The sequence below is a fragment of the Panthera leo genome, chromosome D3 (assembly GCF_018350215.1).
Source record: "Panthera leo isolate Ple1 chromosome D3, P.leo_Ple1_pat1.1, whole genome shotgun sequence".
Taxonomy (NCBI): domain Eukaryota; kingdom Metazoa; phylum Chordata; class Mammalia; order Carnivora; family Felidae; genus Panthera; species Panthera leo.
Window position 1 is genome coordinate 18838602 of NC_056690.1, and position 19356 is coordinate 18857957.

The 19356-nt window shown below is 49.9% G+C and overlaps 1 protein-coding gene across 9 annotated transcripts in view; it reads left to right on the forward strand.

Annotated features, from left to right (window-relative positions):
- CABIN1 (calcineurin binding protein 1) overlaps positions 1–19356 on the forward strand; it is a 152439-nt gene that overhangs the window by 22243 nt on the left and 110840 nt on the right. For 7 of the 9 annotated variants that reach the window (XM_042911372.1, XM_042911373.1, XM_042911370.1 and 4 more), the window contains exons 7-16: positions 1189–1318; positions 2747–2896; positions 5805–6091; positions 7173–7359; positions 10290–10426; positions 10963–11180; positions 12703–12781; positions 13364–13551; positions 14381–14533; positions 16027–16221. In XM_042911372.1, coding sequence (XP_042767306.1) covers positions 1189–1318; positions 2747–2896; positions 5805–6091; positions 7173–7359; positions 10290–10426; positions 10963–11180; positions 12703–12781; positions 13364–13551; positions 14381–14533; positions 16027–16221 — 1724 coding nt within the window. The remainder of the gene's footprint in view (positions 1–1188; positions 1319–2746; positions 2897–5804; positions 6092–7172; positions 7360–10289; positions 10427–10962; positions 11181–12702; positions 12782–13363; positions 13552–14380; positions 14534–16026; positions 16222–19356) is intronic. The other 2 variants (XM_042911374.1, XM_042911376.1) reach the window with 1 other exon arrangement.

Below are 19356 nucleotides of genomic sequence, written 5' to 3' on the forward strand. Positions count from 1 at the left end.
ACCTGTGGAACTTTGTGACCAGGCTCTGTTTTCTCCTCCTGTGGAACTCTAGGAGGACACCACTTTCTTCTGTCTCTCAAAGCTCCCATGCCCACATCTCTACTTCTGCTCTTTCTTTCCTCCTTAGTCCTGGCTCCTTCTTTGTCTGGTTATTCTCGATAGGAGTGTCTTGCAATCCATCCATACTCAGATCCCAAAGCTGAGCAGAGCACGGTAGTGGTCCAAGTGCCCAGCAAAAGCAGAGCTGGCACTTGGCTGCACTGTACCATTTCCCTGTGTGTTCACAGGTGAGGCCTGCAGGCACCGAGTCTGCTGGGGACTCATGGCAGTCCTGTCTGTTGGGCTAATGCCACTTACAAATGCTAAAGGCTTTCCTGGTTCACATTGTAGCTCTGCTTTGTGATTTCTCGCCCTCCCATTTTTTCTCTATGTTGCTTTGCCTGTTATTGTCTCTAGTCCTGGAGGAGCTGGAGAAGGCACAGACTTTCCAGATCATTGATTTGAGGAGGCTCATTGACATGAATGGTGTACATGTATTTAATTACAAGCAGTAGCTGTTTTTGGTAAGAAGAGTTTAAAGAAAAGAAAAAGAGAAGGAGGAAAATTGGAAAATACAGATAAGCAGAAGGAACAGAAGCTGGTATTATGTATACAAATGGAGTCACACCGTGTGGCCTGTTTGGTTTCCTGCCTTCTCCCCATGCTGTCCTGTGGCCTTCCCTCTGGTCAGTGAGCACACCCTTGACCATCTGTGTGGCGGCCGCTCAGCAACCCAGTGTGTGGATTGGGAAGCCTTCCTTAACTAGGCTCCCCTGGTGAGGCAGGGTGGTTTCTTGGTTTTTTTGAAGGCTGTTTTCCGGTTAGCCAATAGCCAATCACTGTGGGCCTTTAGGTGTTTGCAGTAGTTCCCAGAGGTGGATTGTTGGGCCGAGGGTTTGTGTATAACGCCTCCGGTTCTCCAGAAAGATCATAGTCTGTCCTCACATAGCAGCATTTGGGTTTGCCTCATCTACTGTGGGTGATAGTATTTTCAGTATCTTTCCTGATTGAAATAGGTAAAGTGGTATCTCCTTATTGTTTACCATCATTACTTCCATTCCAGAGTAGGGACATTTTCTTGGTGTTAACTGGGAAGGCCAGAGGTTTGGGGTGCAAGCTCAGAGGTCGTATTGTTTCTTTCCCTGCCAGCATGTCTCTACTTCATCTGCAAAGCTTTGGAGAAGGACTGCCGGTACAGCAAAGGACTGGTTCTCAAGGAAAAGATCTTTGAAGAACAGCCTTGTCTCCGGAAGGACTCCCTCCGAATGTTCCTTAAATGGTGGGTCCTGCCTCTTCCTATGCTGGTTCTGCACCCCTCCTCCCCCAGCAATGTGTGGTTGGTGGATATCAGGGGGCGTGTGCACCGTCTTCTCTCAGGTCCTGACCTTCTGGCAGATGAGCCCCTGCACTTCATTCCCCGCACTACCCCCTCGCCTGGCTTTGATCCTGCCCTTGCTTATTACTTGCCTGTATGCTTAATCATGGTGGTGCCTCCTTGGCTCTCTGCTGCCCTCCTTCCCTACTGCCCTGCTGGCTCTTGGCATTCACCAGCTGTCCTCTGGATGTTTGCAGTAACCTGCTGTCCACCTTGCCTTCTTGCCATTTCCCTTTGTAGGGCTTTGCTCCCAGTGATTCCCATGTTCATTGTCCCAGAAATGACCTTGACCCTGTGCCACCCCTGCCTTGCCTCCAGGACAAAGCACATGCTCAGTACATCACCTAGGAGGTCCTTTACAGTCTGACCCCCTTGGTTCTTCTCCTTGCTTCCCCCTTCTCTCTCCCGGGGGAGAAGAGTGCCTTGGGGTCCCCAACAGATTCCAGGCCTGGCCCCGTTGTGCACTGGCCTGTCCCTGTGCCCTGGCTCCCTCATGCCCTCACCTGGAAGGCCATCTTTCCTCCTCTCCACCTGTTGTGCCATTGCTCCATCTTTGTGTTCCAGCTCGCAGGTCACCTTTGGTTAGCTTTCCAAACTCTGGCTGTCTTCTTCCCCCAACCCTCCAGATGAACCAACTCCTCTGTCCTCTGGTCCTTGGCCCTTGGAACTCAGCTGTGATGGATATTTATTTCGGTCTGTCCCTTGTGAGATTATACTTCTTGTTCATATCTATCCTGATGGTATTAACCGTCTTTGGAGAGAGATAAAATGGAAAAATAAATCCATAAGCAAGTGACTTTGTGGTAGAGCCCTGCTGAGAGGCATCAGGACACCCTGGGCAGGAGGGCAGGTATTGCTGGGCCACCTCAGGTGGAGGTGTGTCTGTGTGAGGGCACCTGAGGCCTCAAAGCCCCCACCCACCCTTTCTGTAGTTTGGATATACCAGGGACTTTGGTGAGTTTAGGGGATCTGATGACTTTTTTGGATAGGACAGGATAGGAAAGTTCTTTTAAAATTCTCTGTAAATAATTGAGAGCAAGGTTATATTTTTCTGTGGCTTTTCTGACATTACTGTCGTATTGTTAATACATATGAAAACCCTTTGCTCAATTTTGAATTGTAGAAGGAACAAAGGGTATTAGTCACTTCTAGTGTATGTGGGTATTAAGAATGCTAATTACTGCCCTTAGAGGCCAGACTCAAGGGGTTATTTTATTTGTAAGAAGAATGAATACAGATTAAAGGATATTAACTTAACTGCATCCCTGTCTGTAAAATTTCAGCCTTGGCTCTAGTTTGTGACATTATAATTTCTGTCTTACATGGTTTTAGTGACATGTCAATCCATGATGTGTCAGTGAGCGCAGCTGAGACGAAGGCCATTGTAGAGGAGGCCCTGGGGCTGCGGAAGAAGAGGCAAGCGTTGACCGTGCGGGAGAAGGAGCCAGACTTGAAGCTGGTGCAGCCCATCCCCTTCTTCACGTAGGTCGTCATCTGGGTCTCTGGGGTTGCTGGGTTGGTGGGTGGACCCTGCACGGGAGGGAGAGGCCCCGAGGCCTGAGCCCGGGCTGATGGTGTGAGTGGGAGCTGGGTCCACGTTGGACAGATGCCTAGAGGCGTGCGCTTAACTTGCTGGCTGCCAAGAAGCAGGCCAATCTCTCACAAGTGTGCCTTGTCTAAGTTTCTCTTTGCTCTTGCCGTTCTTGATGCCAGCCACCTGCCACCTCCCCGTAAACCCCTTCTCAGTCTGCCCTTCCCGGAGGGGAAAATGAAACTAATATTTGCCAAGCACTGGACAGGAGGAAACTGGGTTCAGAGCAGTGAAATGGTGAATGGGGAGTCTGGAGTTGATCCCAGGTGTGGGTTCTGTGGCTCTTGAACCCATGGTCTCCCTCAAGGGCTATGTAGGATGCACTGAAGGATGGGCTTCAGGGTAGCCTTTGTGAATCCCTCAGTGTGTGAGCGGTCCCAGGGAAGAGAAAACTGGTATTGGCAGCCTCCCAGCGTTGGGGTCATTCTGCCCCCTCGTGAGATCTGGCGTGCAGTTTTTGTTTTTAAAATTCTGACATTGAATCCTGAATCTTTAAATTTAGTATGCTTTGACAACAGTGTTCTTCTACTCAGGTGTTGTCACATAGTGGTCTGCAGCTTCTGCCCTGGATCAGGCAGACCCGGGGCTGGTGTTGGCACCCATAAGTGGGTGACCCTGGGATACTACATGCCACTCCCTAAAAACAGGGAAAGCAACCTTCTCTTGTAGGGTTGTCATGATATTGAAATAGAGCAGCTTTGGCCAGCACAGAGCCAGCACCTGGCACACGCTCAGGAGGAGCTAGCTTTCGATCCATGGTATGACTGCTGGTATGTTTCCACATGTTGAGTCTCCCAGGAATGTCTTCCCGCCCGGACGCTGAGACGGTTGGAAAGTTGGGGCTGCTCTGCCATCTAGTCAGATGGCCTTCCCGTTATTTTGTCGGCTGGGTCAGGAGCCCCATTCTGTTTGAGAGTGTGGGCTCCCTAGCTAAGAGGTTTGGGACTTTGGGAAGGACCCTGGATGTCTCCCTGTTACAGTGAAGGAGAGGAAGGCCTGAGAACGCTGGAGAGCGTCCTGGTGATGTGACTAGAGAAGAGAAGCTGTGAAACCGGTGTCCAGCCTGCCCTCATGCAGGCGGAAGGCCAAATGGAAGCATGAGGGGGGTGGGCTTGGCTGGAGGAAGCACTAGTTGGTAGTGAAGTCCAGGATTGGGTTATTAGAGGAAGACGGCGGAGATTCTCTCTCTCTGGGAGGGTGGGTGAGGCTTTTAAAATAACCACTGTCTATTATAGGCCTCAGCACACTCCTCCCACAGAGGACTGGATGGTAGATGCTTTAGGCTTTGTGGGCCAGGTCCCATCTCTGTTGTATAGTCTTCTCGGGTATGTGTGTGTAACAACCCTTTATAAATATGAATATTGTTCTTAGCTTGTGGGCTGTACAAAACAGGCTGTGGGCCACAGTTTGCCACCCCTTGGTCTATTCATTGCCTAGGTATATGAAATTGTGTATTTAAAGCATTAGATATAACACAGATGGTGAGCAAATTCTTCCCCATCTGCATGTAACCCTTACCGAAGACTGGAAAAGAACAGGTAAGAAATCCCTTCTAGTCCTAGGAGCCTCCATTTGGTTAGGTTCTGGATTTTAAAGCATCTTCCATTTGTATTCTTGCCATAGCATTTCCTGGGTGCCAGCTTCATGCCAGGCACTGTGCTCTGTGCTGGGGACTCAGTATGGTGGGACCTGGTCCCTCTCTGGGGGCATTTGAGGGGTAGTCGGTCACCTGGAAGAAAAAGCACATGCCCCATGCTGAGGAGCCTTCGAGGAGAGTAGCACAGCACCTTGTGCAGAGCTCATAATGGAGCGTGCACTGCTTTGGGGTTCAGGGAAAGGCTTAGGTGCTAGAGCTGGAGTCTGACAGGAGTGGCAGAGGGGCTGGGATGTGAGTGAGAGCCTCATTGGGGGTAGAAAGAAGCCTGTGCAAAGTTCCTGTGGTATGTAGGGGTATGGTTTTGTTTGTAGAATTGAAAGAAAGCTAGCATGGTGGGAGGGTGGGGGTGGAGTGTGAGGTGAAGCTGGGTCAGTTGGTTGGACGAGGCCATGTGGCGCCCTGAGGCTGAGGGTGTGATTTTTAGCCTGAGAGCATGGGAAGCCAATCAGAGATGGGTGGGTGGATGTATCGTGCCACACCATATCGTACCACAACGCAATATATAACAACATAAAGCATGAAGCGAGAGACAGTGTACAGTATATCATACCACACCACAGTAAGACAGACACCTGTCATAGCACATAGCACACAGCATACGACATAGCACACACCACAGCACACAGTGGTCTTGGTTTGCCATGCTGCAGGCCTCGGCCCAGGTGGGGACCCACTGAGATGCTGCTCCCAAGGGGCCCTGCCCGAGGGCCCATTCAGCCGCTTTCGACCACATCCCTGTTAGCGGCCCCTCTTCACCTTCCTCTCCCCCAACCAAAAATAGGATTAGTGGCATCAGAGAAATGCCACAGATGAATTAAAAATTCGACCTTGTAGGGAAGGAGCTTTTGAAGTGAGTCAGTGGTTTTCATGCCTGCTTGGTGGAGTCTGAAGGTGCCTGAGCTGCTTCACGGCTTGTGCCAGGGTGAGGGCAGGAGGCTGCTGGGTCCTGCTCCTCCTGCTCGGTCTGCTCCACCTCAGTGGTGTTGGGCTCGGGATTTTGTCCGTAACGACGACGACAAAACCGTGAGCACTCTGCCTGCCCTCATGGAGATGGCAGTCGTGGGGCCAGTTCTGCCGCCTCTCCACAGGCTTGGAGCACCTGATTATGGTGCTGACCAGGTGTGGTGACCCTCTTCTTGCAGCTGGAAGTGTCTCGGGGAGAGTTTACTGGCCATGTACAACCACCTCACCACCTGTGAGCCCTTGCGGCCCAGCCTCGGCAAGAGGATCGACCTGTCTGACTATCAGGACCCCAGCCAGCCTCTGGTGTCTTCTGTGGTGGTGGCACCTGTCAGCGTGATCCAACCAAGCCCCGTCCCTGCCAATCCAGCTGTGACTGTGGCAGAACCCGTGCTCTCCTATGCCCCTGTGGCTGCAGCCAGCTTCCCACTGCATAGTCCCAGCCTGCTGGAGACTGGTGTCCCTGCAGGTGAGGAAACCTCCTGGGGTCACTTCCGGGGAGGCCCCATTTGCTGGGCAAGAATGAGTGTTGTGATGCCCTGGCCTCTCCAGAGAGATGGGTCTTGCTCATGCCCCTGGCTCAAGGTTTAGGTGAGAGCCCCTAGCTCTGCAGGGGAGACTTGGCCACAGGGCTGCTGCTGGTCAGGGGTCACTTCAGCACTGAAGCCCCCGAGGGGAGGGGGTCAGAGCTCAGGGATGCAGCTGCTTAGGACTGCTAAACGCCTGGCTAGTAGGTCCTGGCATAAAGGTCGCTCTTCCCACTTGTCATATGTGAGCTGGCAGGTCCCTTTGCTGGTTCTGCCCTGTTGCTGGCCATGTGCCATAGCACTGGGCACTGCTGTGCGCTGACATTGAGGGTGACACTGACCTTAAAAAACAGTCTGCAAAGTTACCACTATATGGTAATATATTTTTTAATGGTTTTATTGATATTTTTATAATCAATGTCAATGAAGTTATAAAAAAAATTTCAGACAAAAGTTCCAAGCCTTTTCTTGATTTCTGTGTCCCTGATAAAAAGAATATCTAGCAGTTAAAGAAGTTTCTGAATGAACATGTATGTTGATTCTAACTTTTTTGCTTAATCATACATGACAATCACACATAACACTCCTCTGCTCTCTGTGTAATGCACACGATTCTCTTGCTTGTGTCCTATCATTGGGTGCTTAGAAGGTCCTGGGCAGTGGGCAGAATCAATGTTGCTGCTGTTTGCTCTGTGATGTCCCAGGTACATCCACTGAGGCGCCAGAGGCACTTGCAGCCAGTGGGGGTGGGGTGGGGGTGGACAGGGAGTCTTTGAGACCCTGGTGTTCTGTAGCTGTGGGAATAATCTTGAGATTTGGCTTTTGGGTTCTGTGAATTCAAGCAAAGTATGAGTTAAGTATTTTGAGTTTGAAATTAACTTTATTCAGGACTCTTGTTAAAAGACGAACAGTTACTTGAATGTAAGAAATAAAGATGAAATACACTGGTGGAATTAGAAAATTAGGGGCACTAATGTGCCTCTTTGGTGCGTTTTCTTACCTCTGCCCCTTATAAGATTTCAGTTTGCACTCTTTGTGAAGGTGATGTTTCTGGGGGAGATAAATCCAAGAAAGGAGTAAAACGGAAGAAGATTGCAGAAGAGAGTGGAGAGACAGCGAAGCGGCGTTCTGCCCGTGTACGAAACACTAAGTGCAAGAAAGAAGAGAAAGTAGACTTCCAGGAGCTTCTGATGAAATTCTTGCCATCTAGGTACTATGCAGATGTTTTCTCATTTGCAAAAATAAGCAAACATATAAGCCTCCAGCCTGTGCCACCAATAAAGTTTTTCCTTCCATTGCCACCCCCTCCCCTGGCATCTCCTTTGTGTCCCCATGACATCTGTGCCGATAGCCAAAGCACAGATGTCACTGGTTTGGGGTCTTGGGTTCTTCTCACTTCTCTTCCCTCTGAACTTCCTGAGTCAGGAGCCATGACTTGCACATCTTTTGGAGGACCGCATGCTCCTTGGGCCCTCAGGAGATGGATGGATCACCGAGCTACAGGCTACTCGCCCATGTCCTCATGCACGCACAGACACCCACTTGCTGGGAGGCCTAGGGCTACTGCTGCTGGGGTGCAGACTCTGGGAAACCCCACAGAAGGGAGCACCCATTCCGCTTTGGGGAAGAGTATGTGTGCTTGGTTTCTCCAGGCTCAGTAGGATTCCCTCAAATTCTGAGGAGGAAGAGGATAGGTTTGTAAATCCTCTTGCTTTCGCCAGTTCCTAGTGTTTTCAGAGAAGCCTCAAGGGAGGAGCAGCGCCCAGGCTGCCCCAAGTTGGGAGGGGCCTGGGCTCCATGTTCCTTAAGCCTGTTTTCACCAGGCCTCTTGCTTTTTGTCCTTGTCTCCCTACCTCCTCCAAAGGTTCCCGGGCTCTTGATTCCTGAGTCATCCTTGGCACCTTTGTTTATGGTGCCAGTAGGTGGGCTTCCTGATGTCTCCTCCCCTGCTCTTAGCTGAGTGGAGAGAGCAGTTCTGGTTGTGCTGTTCCATCATCTTGCTGCCATCTGACATTTGGTGGGCATGTTTCTTGTCTGCTGGGGCTTCCTCTCCTATCCCCTGTGTCTTTGTGAGTTCATACCTTTTTATCCCTTCACAGTTACTGGAATAGTTTGGGAGGTAACTGTGTATATTCAGCAGGCTGGCTGGCTGGCTGGCTGGCTGGCTGGCTGGTTTGCTTATTTATTTATTTATTTATTTATTTATTTATTTATTTATAAAGCGAGAGCTTGAGCAGGGGAGAGGGGCAGAAGGAGGGAGGGAGGGAGGGAGGGAGAGAGAGAGAGAGAGAGAGAGAGAGAGAGAGAGAGAGAGAGAATCTTAAGCAGGCTCCATGCTCAGCATGGAGCCTGATGTGAGGCTTTATCCCATGACCCTGGGATCATGACCTGAGCTGAAATCGAGACTCAGACGCTCAACTGACTGAGCCACCCAGGCACCCCCCCCCCCCCCCCCCATATGCATCTTTAACCAGGAGTCCTCAGCTCGTGATTTGGCCTATGCCAGTTTATTTTCACAGGTGACAATAGCCAAGTGCAGAAGGAGGAGCCAAAAGCTTTAGATGGATTGTGAATCCATTTTATAGCAAGATTCCCATTTTCCTCATTTGTTGTCTTTCTTTTGGAGGTGGAAGTAAAGTGCTTGGAAATCAGGGTTGTTCTCTCTAAGTAGAGGATGTGATCAGTACTCTCTGATAAATTCCTCTTCAGGGTTAGGGCCAGGAGCCGGTCTCCCTTCAGAACAGCTGCAGGTTGGGGCTGTGGCTGATGATACCAAGAGGTCTGAGTGACCCATTTCCCCCTCTTCCCCTCAGCCCTGCTGAAAGGGTCTTGCCTTTTTTTTTTTTTTTTCTTTTTTTACATTAAGAAAATTTTTTTATGGGTATCTGAGTGGCTCAGTTATTTAAGCATCCGACTTCGGCTCAGGTTGTGATCTCACGGTTCATGGGGTTGAGCCTTGTGTCGGGCTCTAGGCTGACGGAGCCTGGAGCCTGCTTTGGATTCTGTCTCCTCTCTATCTCTGTCTCTGCCCATCTCCCGCTTGTGCTTGCCCTCTGTCTCAAAAATAAATAAACAGTAAAGTTTTTTTTAAAGTAATCTCTACACCCAACGTGGGGCTCAAACTTACAACCCTGAGATCAAGTATCGCATGCTCTACCCACTGAGCCAGCCATGCGCCATTCTTGCCCTCCATTCTTGCGCCATTCCTACGTGGAATGGTTTGTGGCTTCTTTATCTTTATTTTGATTGTAGGTTTCCATGTCTGCTTCTTCAAATGGTCAGGCAAGAACAACGTGACAGTTTGCCTGCAGTAGCCACTATGGGGGTGTGTGTGCAATGAATGAACGAAGTGATTGAAGACTGCCCTATTTTATGTGTTTATGCTTCAGGGTTGTTTGGTTGAGGGGAAGCTACAAGGAAGGCCAAAACATGGTCATTGGGAGGTGCTGAAAGAATGGTCCTCCCCAGGCCCACGGCTTTGTGAGGAGCCATCGAGGGACCAAGCTCAGAAGGGTCTTCTGTGCCCTCATACACCACTCACCCACTTTATCCTTGCTAGCCGGGCTCCCCTCAGGTCTTAGAATGTACACCTGGTGTACATTCTGGCCTGTGCCTCTGTATCTGTCCTGCTGCTTTGCACAGCCAGTCCCTTCTCTTCCATTGTCCACATAGACATTACCCCCTCCGAGAGATCATCCTGACTCAGCTCTCTAAAGGAGGTCCCCTGTGACTCTGTCTTAAGCACTCTCTGGTGGTTGGTCCTCAGGTGGGCTCTTTGTCTTTGTGTTTCTGTATATTGTCTGTCTCTCCCATCAGAAGGCAAGTTTACTGTGGGCAGGGTTTGCCACACTAACAGCTGAATTTCAGTGTCTGGCACATGCCTGGTCACCAGTTGATCAGGAATCAATAAATCCTATTGGTGGGATGAATGAATGAGTGAGGGTATAGACTAGATACCAGCTCACAAAGGCCTAGAAAGAGGCAAAGCCTCCCGGAGGCCTGGATTTTGGATCCCGCAACTCGCTCATTAGCATCTTCCCTCTTGCTCAGTTTTAGTTTCTCTCTTTGGAAGAATTCGCGTGCTTGTTTCAGAATGTGTGGTATGGTATCACTTTTGTGATTTTGGTGTGTTCCATGCAGGCTAAGAAAGCTGGACCCGGAGGAAGAAGATGATCCCTTTAATACCTATGAAGTCCAGTCAGAAGCCAAACTGCAAAGCTTCCCGAACATTGGACCTCATAGACTGTCGTTCGACTCAGCTACGTTCATGGAGTCTGGTAAGAATTGAGTAACTTGTGGGAATTCTTCCTCCCATTATTCTGTATAGCCTGCTTAGGTTTTGTACTGGGAAAATGGTTCTGGGATAAAGTATGGTCAAGGGTTTGCCTGGATTTGTCTTGCGCCTGAGCTCCGTGGTCAGCTGGGAGGTCTGCTGAAATGTCTGGGCTCATACTTGACTGTGTTCCCTGAAGGACACGTGCTTCAGGCTGAAGCCAGGGGTATGGCTTTGCAAGTCAAATGCACATGACACAACTGTTGAGTGCATGTTGTAAGGTAGCGCATGGAGGTTGGCCCTTCAATACCTACCTGAGACCTGGAGGTTCAGAGAAGCTTGCTCATACCTGGTGAGGGCCGGAGCCAGGATTGGGGCCCAGCAGCCTGGCCTCGGCACCACTGTGTAGGAGGACATAGGTGCTCTCCTGCCTCTGCCCCTACCCTGCCCCGCCCCTGCCTGTCAGCTCCCAAAGAAAATGGGAGACCCTGGCATAGAAGGTCCTTCATTCAAGTCAGTTGTTTCTCCCTCCCTGGGCAGAGAAGCAGGATGTGCATGCATTCCTACTGGAAAACCTGACCAATGGGGGCATTCTGGAGCTGATGATGCGCTACCTGAAGGGCATGGGCCATAAGTTCCTGCTTAGGTGGCCGCCGGGCCTGGCGGAGGTTGTGCTCAGCATCTATCACAGCTGGAGGAGGCACAGCACCAGCCTGCCCAACCCGCTGCTGAGGGACTGCAGCAACAAGCACATCAAGGTCAGGTGGGCCGGGGGCCTCTTGAGGGCTATTGTCAGACTGGGACCAGGGGATGGGCACAGGGACCTTCCGTGGGTATGGAGTTACTGTCATGTTGAGCTACCTCCATTTGTGGGCCTGGGACTGGGACCTGGGCCCCTGGAGAGTCATGGGACCTGGTTTATGTCTAGAGAGATCCCTGGAGGCTGAGTGGAGGCTGTACTTGGGGCTGAGAGTGGGCACAGGGCCATTAGAAGGCTGTTGCCAGGTGAGTGACTGTGGTGGCACTGGGGTGGAGGGTTCTGTAGGTAGAGCTGACGGGATGAGCTGCAGGTGGAGGTGAGGGAATGAGATGGTCAGGGAGAGGATGCTTCTAGGTCTGGCTCAGGTACCAGGGCTGGTGGTGGAGTGGTGGAGATGGAGGGGAGCCAGTGGAGAGAGTGGGCAGAAGTGGAACGTTTGGCTGTGTTCCAGGTGCCAGGGACTATTAGCGTTTTGTTTAGCAGGTGAGAAAATAGAAATGCAGAGGCTAAATAGGTTGCTTAGGGAAGTGGTGGGGGCCACTGGTGGTAGGGGCCTAACCTGTGCCCAGCCTACCAGCTGACTGCACTCTGCAGTCCAGGCTCCTCCACTCGGTGCTTCCTGAGGCTCAAGGGAATACTGGATGCTCTGGTGCCCTTCTCCTGTTATAGGAGGAAGGCTGGGTGCCGGGAGGGGTGTACTGGCAGCTTTAGGGCCCATCTGGGTGGTCTTTCTGGCTGGGGGCACAGAAAGTGGAGGAGCTCGGGGTTGACAGGTCCTTAGGGCAGTGTGGAGGTACTGGGACAGCTCAGGGACTGTGTCCTGGCAGCTGCTGCTCATTAAGTCTGTCTCCCAGGGGCAGTTTGGAGTGGCTGGAGGAGGTGAGGCTTTGGTTTCCCGACAAACCAGGTTGATTATTTCTCTGCTGTGCCTGCTTGGCAGGTGCCTCCTTATCCCTGGACCTCAGCTTCCTTATGTACTCTGGCCTGACCCAGTCACTTTAAAAAAAAATTTTTTTTTAATATTTATTTTTTATTTTTGAGAGAGAAAGAGAGTACGACTAGGGGAGGGATCAGAGAGAGAGGGAGACACAAAATCTGAAGGAGGCTCCAGGCTCTGAGCTGTCAGCACAGAGCCCAACGTAGGGCTCAAACCCACGAACCACGAGGTCATGACCTGAGCCTAAGTCAGATGCTTAACTGACTGAGCCATCTACGTGCCCCTTGACCCAGCCACTTTTAAGGCTTAAGTGCTGTAGTATGGATGCAACATCTGGCCTGGTAGGTGCAGAGATACCTCTTCCATTGGGCAGTCCCTTAGGACTGAAGACAGGTCTCTAGCTCCTTCCAAGGAGGATCCATGTGCCTCTTTTTATGTCCTGGCAAGTAGCCACTGATTATAGAAGGAAAGTAGGTTTACTTTATCAATTTATCAAAGTAAATTTTAGTTTCATTTCATCCCATCCATCACTGTTTAATAACTCTGTAACTCCATTCCTGACCTTCCGGTACCTGTCCTGCAGGATATGATGCTGATGTCTCTGTCCTGCATGGAGCTCCAGCTGGACCAGTGGCTGCTGACCAAGGGCAGAAGCTCTGCAGGTAGGAGGCATTCTGTGTTCTGTGGTAGGAGTAATTTTCTGAACCTTCAGCAACCAGGAGGTAATGGGAGTGGGGAAGCTGAGTCATGGAATTCAGACTTAGTTTTCAGTGGGCACATTTCCTGGGTTGGCTTGTTGGGCAGGGAAAATCCAGAGTCCCAGAGAAACCCCTTGGACACTCAAGAAATAGTTAGCAGTAGCTGAGCTCCCAGAGGAAGCCACCTGCCTGCTTTTTTTCTATTCAGGATTAAAGAAAATAGGATCAGATTTCTCAGGTTATCACTTGATAATTTATGTGTCCCAATAATTTTCCTGGATGATGTGGGTCATTCTGACTTTTAAACCACTACCCAGTGAACAAAGTTCAGTATGTAAAATGAGGGCCCTTGGAGTCTCTGCATCTCTCTGATTCTCTGACTTCTCTGATCCTTGCCACTTGAGAGGCTGTAAGGCTCCAAGGGGCTCAGGGCACTCCAAGACACTAAAGCAAGTATGGCGAGAGCTGAGGGCAACCTCTAAGGAGGAGAAGGGTGTTTGGACTGTACACATGAAGCTGACTTGTTCTGGCCTGAATGGTTTTCAGTGTCTCCTCGGAGCTGCCCCGCTGGTGTGGTGAATGGCAGGTTTGGGCCTGATTTCCCAGGAACCCACTTCCTGGGTGACCTCCTGCAGCTATCATTTGCCTCATCCCAGCGGGACCTATTTGAGGATGGCTGGCTGGAGTTTGTGGTCCGCGTTTATTGGTTGAAGGCTCGGTTCCTGGCATTGCAGGTTGGTTCTGCAGTTGGCATTCCCTGGCACCCAACAGGGAGGGAGGAGAGCTAGACATGGTGTTGAGGATTCGTGTGTATGTGCACATGCGGCACCTGCCTGACACTGGGCTCAGAGTGAGGAAGTGGGATGTGGGGAATTTTCAGATCGCAGATACCCCAGCATGGCCCCCAGTCTGTACAGCATATGAGCACAACCACAGAGCTCTGGAAGGAATCTCCTGTGCCCCCTGTAGACCCCCCTCACTCAGGATTGCCTTGCGGTCTTGAACCCTTTGCCTGTGTTTTTCTGGGAGAGGCTGAATGAATGCACAAATGGATGCAGAGCTTTCTAGAAGGGGAAACCACCTGTCTTGTGTGAATTCTCGGAAGGCTTCTCCTCAGAGCCTGGTCTGGATGGCCAGGATATACCTGGTGGTACCCAGTACACTGTGGTAGAATGAATAAGATTGTCATAGTTGGTTCTGGAATTAGATAAGCTTAGGTTCTAATCCTGGCTCTGCCATTTATCCGTTCATGATCTTGAACAAGACACTCAGCCTTCTTCAAGTGTCCTCAGTGTTCTCATCTGCACCATGGGAGTTAATGATACCTTTCCTTAGAATTGTGGTATGAATTAATTATTCAGTCATTTGGTCATTCATCCAACAAATATTTGTTGAGCCCCGGCTGTGTGCCAGGCCCCTTTTAAGACGGTATAGCAGTAATTGGACAAAGCTGCCCTCGTGGTGCCTACAGTCTAGTGGGATCAGGAAGGTAAGGTACCTGGCATGGCACAGTGAGTTTCCCTCTTTCTGCCCCTGTCCCTTGACTGCATTTCCTTTGACCAGGGAGACATGGAGCAGGCCCTGGAGAACTATGACATCTGCACAGAAATGCTCCAGAGCTCCACTGCCATCCAGGCTGAGGCAGGGGCTGAGCAAAGAGACCTCGTCATCCGCCTGCCCAACCTCTACAATGACTCTGTCGTTTCCCTGGAGGAGGTGAGTGGGAGTTACTTAATGGTGTTTTCTTGGCCAAAGATTTATTCTTGTCGGTGATTTATTTATTCCATGTCCCTGTGGAGCAGGAGAGCAGCCCACGTGCTGAACAGGGCTCCTTCCTCCCAGGAGAGGGTGAAGGGGCCTGGGAGAGGCACTCTAGTGCACTGGGAAAGGGAGAGAAAGGTTTTACAGGTGGCAAGGGGCAAGGAGGCATTCACCGGCAAGACCTGGAGTGATCATTGCTCAGCTCCCTGGGCCGTGTGTTGCAGCAACCCCAGAGGAATTAGAGGGAAACTGCAGACCGGTGCTGGTCTGGCTGTGGGGCTGGGTCAGCAGAGCCATGTATGCTAGGCTGTGCTGGGTTCTGATCCTGTTATCACTGTGCCGCCTCAATCCTCAGCACAGTTCCATGGCTGTGACATGTCCACATCAGCTCAAAGTGGCCTTCAGAGTCTTGCAGAGTTTTTTTTAAGTGTATTTATTTGAGTAATCTCTATACCCAACATGGGGCTTGAACTCATGACCCTGAGATCAAGAGTCACATGCTCCTCTGACTGCACCAGCCAGGCACCCCATGTTTTGCAATTTTTTTTAAGTTTACTTATTTATTTTTGAGAGAGAGAGAGCAAGCAAGGGAGGAGCAGAGAGAGAGGGAGAGAGAGAATCTGAAGCAGGGTCCACACTGTCAGTGCAAAGCTTGACGCGGGGCTTGTACTCATGAACTGTGAAATCATGACCTGATTGAGCCCAAACCAAGAGTCAGATGCTTAACCAACTGAGCCACCCAGGTGCCTCTGCTATGTTTCTTTTTTATTTATTTATTTTTCTTAAAAAAAAATTTTTTAATGTTTATTTTTTGAGAGAGAGAGACAGAGTGTGAGTGGGGAAGGGGGAGAGAGAGAGAGAGAGAGAGAGAGACAGACAGACAGACAGAATCCAAAGCAGGCTCCAGGCTCCGAGCTGTCAGCACAGAGCCCAATGCGAGGCTTGAACTCACAAGCTGTGAGATCATGACCTGAGCCGAAGTCAGACGCTCAACTGACTGAGCCACCCAGGCGCCCCCCTAGGTTTCTTTTTTAAAGAGTTGAATGCTTTGACCTTAATAGAAGTACTTTAAAAAATTTTTTTGTTTTAATGTTTATTTTTGAGAGCAACAGAGAGAGCGCAAGTAGGGGAGGATCAGAGAGAGAGGGAGACACAGAATCCAAAGCAGGCTCTAGGTGCCAAGCTGTCAGCACAGCGTGTGACGCGGGGCTTGAACTCACGAACCGTGAGATCACGACCCAAGCTGAAGTCGGACACTTAACCGACTGAGCCACCCAGGCGCCCCTGTAGAAGTACTTTTTGTAAAGCATTTGTTTTATATAAATGCTGATGTATTGACGGGAAGTCTACTTTTGTACTCCTCATCTGGGTCTGGTAAATGCAGACACTGGCCAGATTCAGAGAGTGTGAGAGGTTTGTCATCGGGCAGCATTCTGGGCCTTTTCCAGATTGATAAGAACCTGAAGTCGCTGGAGCGGTGCCAGTCCCTGGAGGAGATTCAGCGGCTGTACGAGGCTGGTGACTACAAAGCCGTTGTGCATCTGCTCCGCCCAACCTTGTGTACCAGTGGATTTGACCGAGCCAAACACCTGGAGTTTATGACTTCCATTCCAGAGAGACCAGCCCAGCTGCTGCTGCTGCAGGTGTGTGTGGCCACAGTTCCCCTCACTCTGACCTCATACCTTCTTTGCTTGGTTGTGAGTTTATTCTCTGAAGGCTTTGAGGTGGCTTTCAAGAACACGAATCTAGAAGAAAATAGTAGGAGTAAAGACTGCTAACTGGCATCCAGGAAGATGCTAGTTGGAAGATACGGTCAAGACTGGCGGAAAGCTGGAACCTAGGAGTGCAGGTTCCAGGGTTCTGTGTGGCTCAAAATGAGCCCACACTTGAATCAGAACGTCTGCCTGGCAGAGGAGGAAGGCAGAAAAGTCAGGATGTCACCCACCCATCCATTCACCCATTTGTTCATCTGCCTGTCTTTCTATATTACCTTTGAAATTGAGCTTTGAGTAGTTGTTAAAATGGACAAACCCTACGATGTAATCAAGATCAAATAAATACCCATGTACGATCGTGTGCTTGAGGAAAAAGAACACCACAGTGGTGTTTTGAAGCCATGCACCCTCTCGGCTCCCTCCATGCCTCCCTTCTTTAGGAGGTAAACTCTTACTGAGAGCTCGCTGGGCATCAGGATCTGCTGGGCACTGGGAAGTTTCTCAGTCTCTCTGTGCCTTGGTTCTTCATCTCTAGAATGGAGATGATCATCGTTCATCCCTCAGAGACCTGCTGTAGGGTTTATACCAGTTAGTGTGTGTTGGCACCATGCCTGGCATGTAGCAAGCACCGTACGGGTGCCGACTCTCATCAGTGCTGCCATCTTTGGGAAGCATGGGGTTGGATGATAAACATGGAAGGTGATAAACATGATGTGCTTAATGGTGTTGGGTGGCCTGGCATCCCATCTCTATGGGTCACACACTAATCATGTTATATTTATCATCTTATTGGGTCCTTCCGCTCCAATTTGGAAAGAGAGCCCAATCTTCTCCCAGGCTTTTTGTTCATATTGTTTGAGACATTTCAATTAACTTTCTTGAACTGGGAAATAGTTAAGAGCTATGACTATAGGAGCAAACGGAGGCATCTCCATCGTGGTGAAAGGAGAGGAAACAGTTGATTCTGAGAAGGAAAGAAGGAAGGGAGGGAGGAGGGAGAGAGGGAGGGACATTGGGAGGGAGGAAAGGGAGGTTCTAGCTCCTGGCAGAGTAGGCTCAGGCTGGTTCATGCTGAGATCAGGGAATGAGATTTGTCTGACTTCAGGTACCATGGCAGGCTTGGGGGGTGGAGTGGAGGAGTGTCCAGCATGACTGCATGTGGGAGGGATGTCTGGGTGTGCCAGGGATGCCATTAGGTGGGGAGAAAGAGGGGGGAGAGGCTAGCCCTCGGTGTGCCTGATAAGAAGGCCCCAGTGATTCAGATGTCAGCTTGCTCCTGTCGTCCAGAACTCTTGGGTGTGGCAGGGTGCTCCATTGTTGGGTTGGATGGGCACTGAGCAGTACTGAGAGGGCTGTGGTAAGGCCTGGGCCAAGTGCTGTCGAAGTTCCTGGTTTTTGAGAATTAAGTGACTCTTGTTTTTTCCTCAATTTCTTACAGAGGGGGTGTGTTTTCTTATTGATTTGAAGTGCTTTTTATATTTTAAAGATACTAATCTTTTTTTCATCAAATGTTGGAAATATTTTTTTTCCCAGTCTCCTTTTATTTATTTATTATTTATTTTTTTATTTTAAAGTGAGAGAGTGAGCACAAGAGGGGAGAGGGGCAGAGCGGGGGGGGGGAGTGGGGGGGCGGGGGAGAGAATCTTAAGCAGGCTCCATACTCAGCATGGAGTGCGATGTGGGTCTTGATCCCACAACCCTGGGATCATGACCTGAGCCTAAATCATGAGTTGGACGCTCAACCGAGCCACCCAGGCGCCCCATGCCAGTTTGCTTTTATATTGTGGCCTTTTTAAAAGTTGTGAATTTTGTGTTGTCAAATCTTTTGATATTTGCAAACATTTATGATTTTGTTTATTATGCTTAGATAGCCTTTTCAAGACTGGAAGAATATTTATCCACTCATTCTACACACATGGATTGAGTTCCTACAGCGTGTCTGGCACTGGACAGGGGAGAAGGCCCGCTTGACAGAACCTATATTTTAGAAGGGAGACAGACAAGAAACATGTCAACAAATAGATTAAAAGTCTGTTTGCCTTTGTTTTCTTCTAGTGGTGTTAATGTTTCATGTTTATTGTGCTTCATCTAGCTTTCATACAGTGTATGTAGGGGAGGGAGGGCCTGAATCCTCCCCTCTAGCTGTATGATGGGTCTCCCTCCCTATTTGGGCAAGCTGCCTTTTATGGTCTTTGATATAATCATGTAGTTTCTTCAGGTTGAATTGATTCTAAGTTCTTGATATTTTTGGTTGTGATTTTGAGCAGGGTCTTTTTTTTGGTCATTATGTTTTCCAACTGTGCATTTCTGGTTTATAGGAACCCAACTGATTTTTTGCATGCTTATTTTAAATCTAGCCACTGTGCTTCATTCCCATTATTTCTGATAGTTTCTGTTTTTTTCGGGTAGATGATCATATTGCCCACAGTCAATGGTAATTTGGTCTCCTCACTTGTTGGCAGTTATTCTTGTGCTTTTTAGCTCTTTCTAAGTTTGAGCCCTGGGCATTATGTCACATTAGAGCACTGCTGACGGGTCCTTGTCTTGTCCCTGACTTTCATGGCAATGCTGGCTGCACTTTCAGGTCCACAGTCTTTATCCTGCTACAAAATAAGCCCCTGTCCCTCAGGTGTTTGGTGTTTGATCAGGAAGGGTCAGCCTTTGGGTTCCATGTCTGCACCCCATAGGCTCCTTCATACCTCTGGCCTCCTGCTAAAGAGTGCTGGCTTTCTCTAAAGAAACACAGGCCCCATTTTCCTGGCAATTAGGGCTTTTAAATTGGGGGTGGTTTTGATTTATGTTCAGATACTGCAGCACATCCCAAAGGCGGTTTTGGGCATTTCTGCCCCACCCCTGTCTGCGTTACCTCAAAGAGCTGTGTCGCGTGGAGCTGTTGCCAGCCGTCAGCTGCAGCGAGGTCAGAGCCTGAGGGGGCACCGGTTGGCAGGTGCTTCCTGCTGGTCTAACAGGCCGCCTGCCAGATCTGCAAATTCACAGCCAGGCCGAGTTTCCTCACACAGCAGCATGATGATGAAAGTGGCTCAGACTGAGGTGCTTAAATGG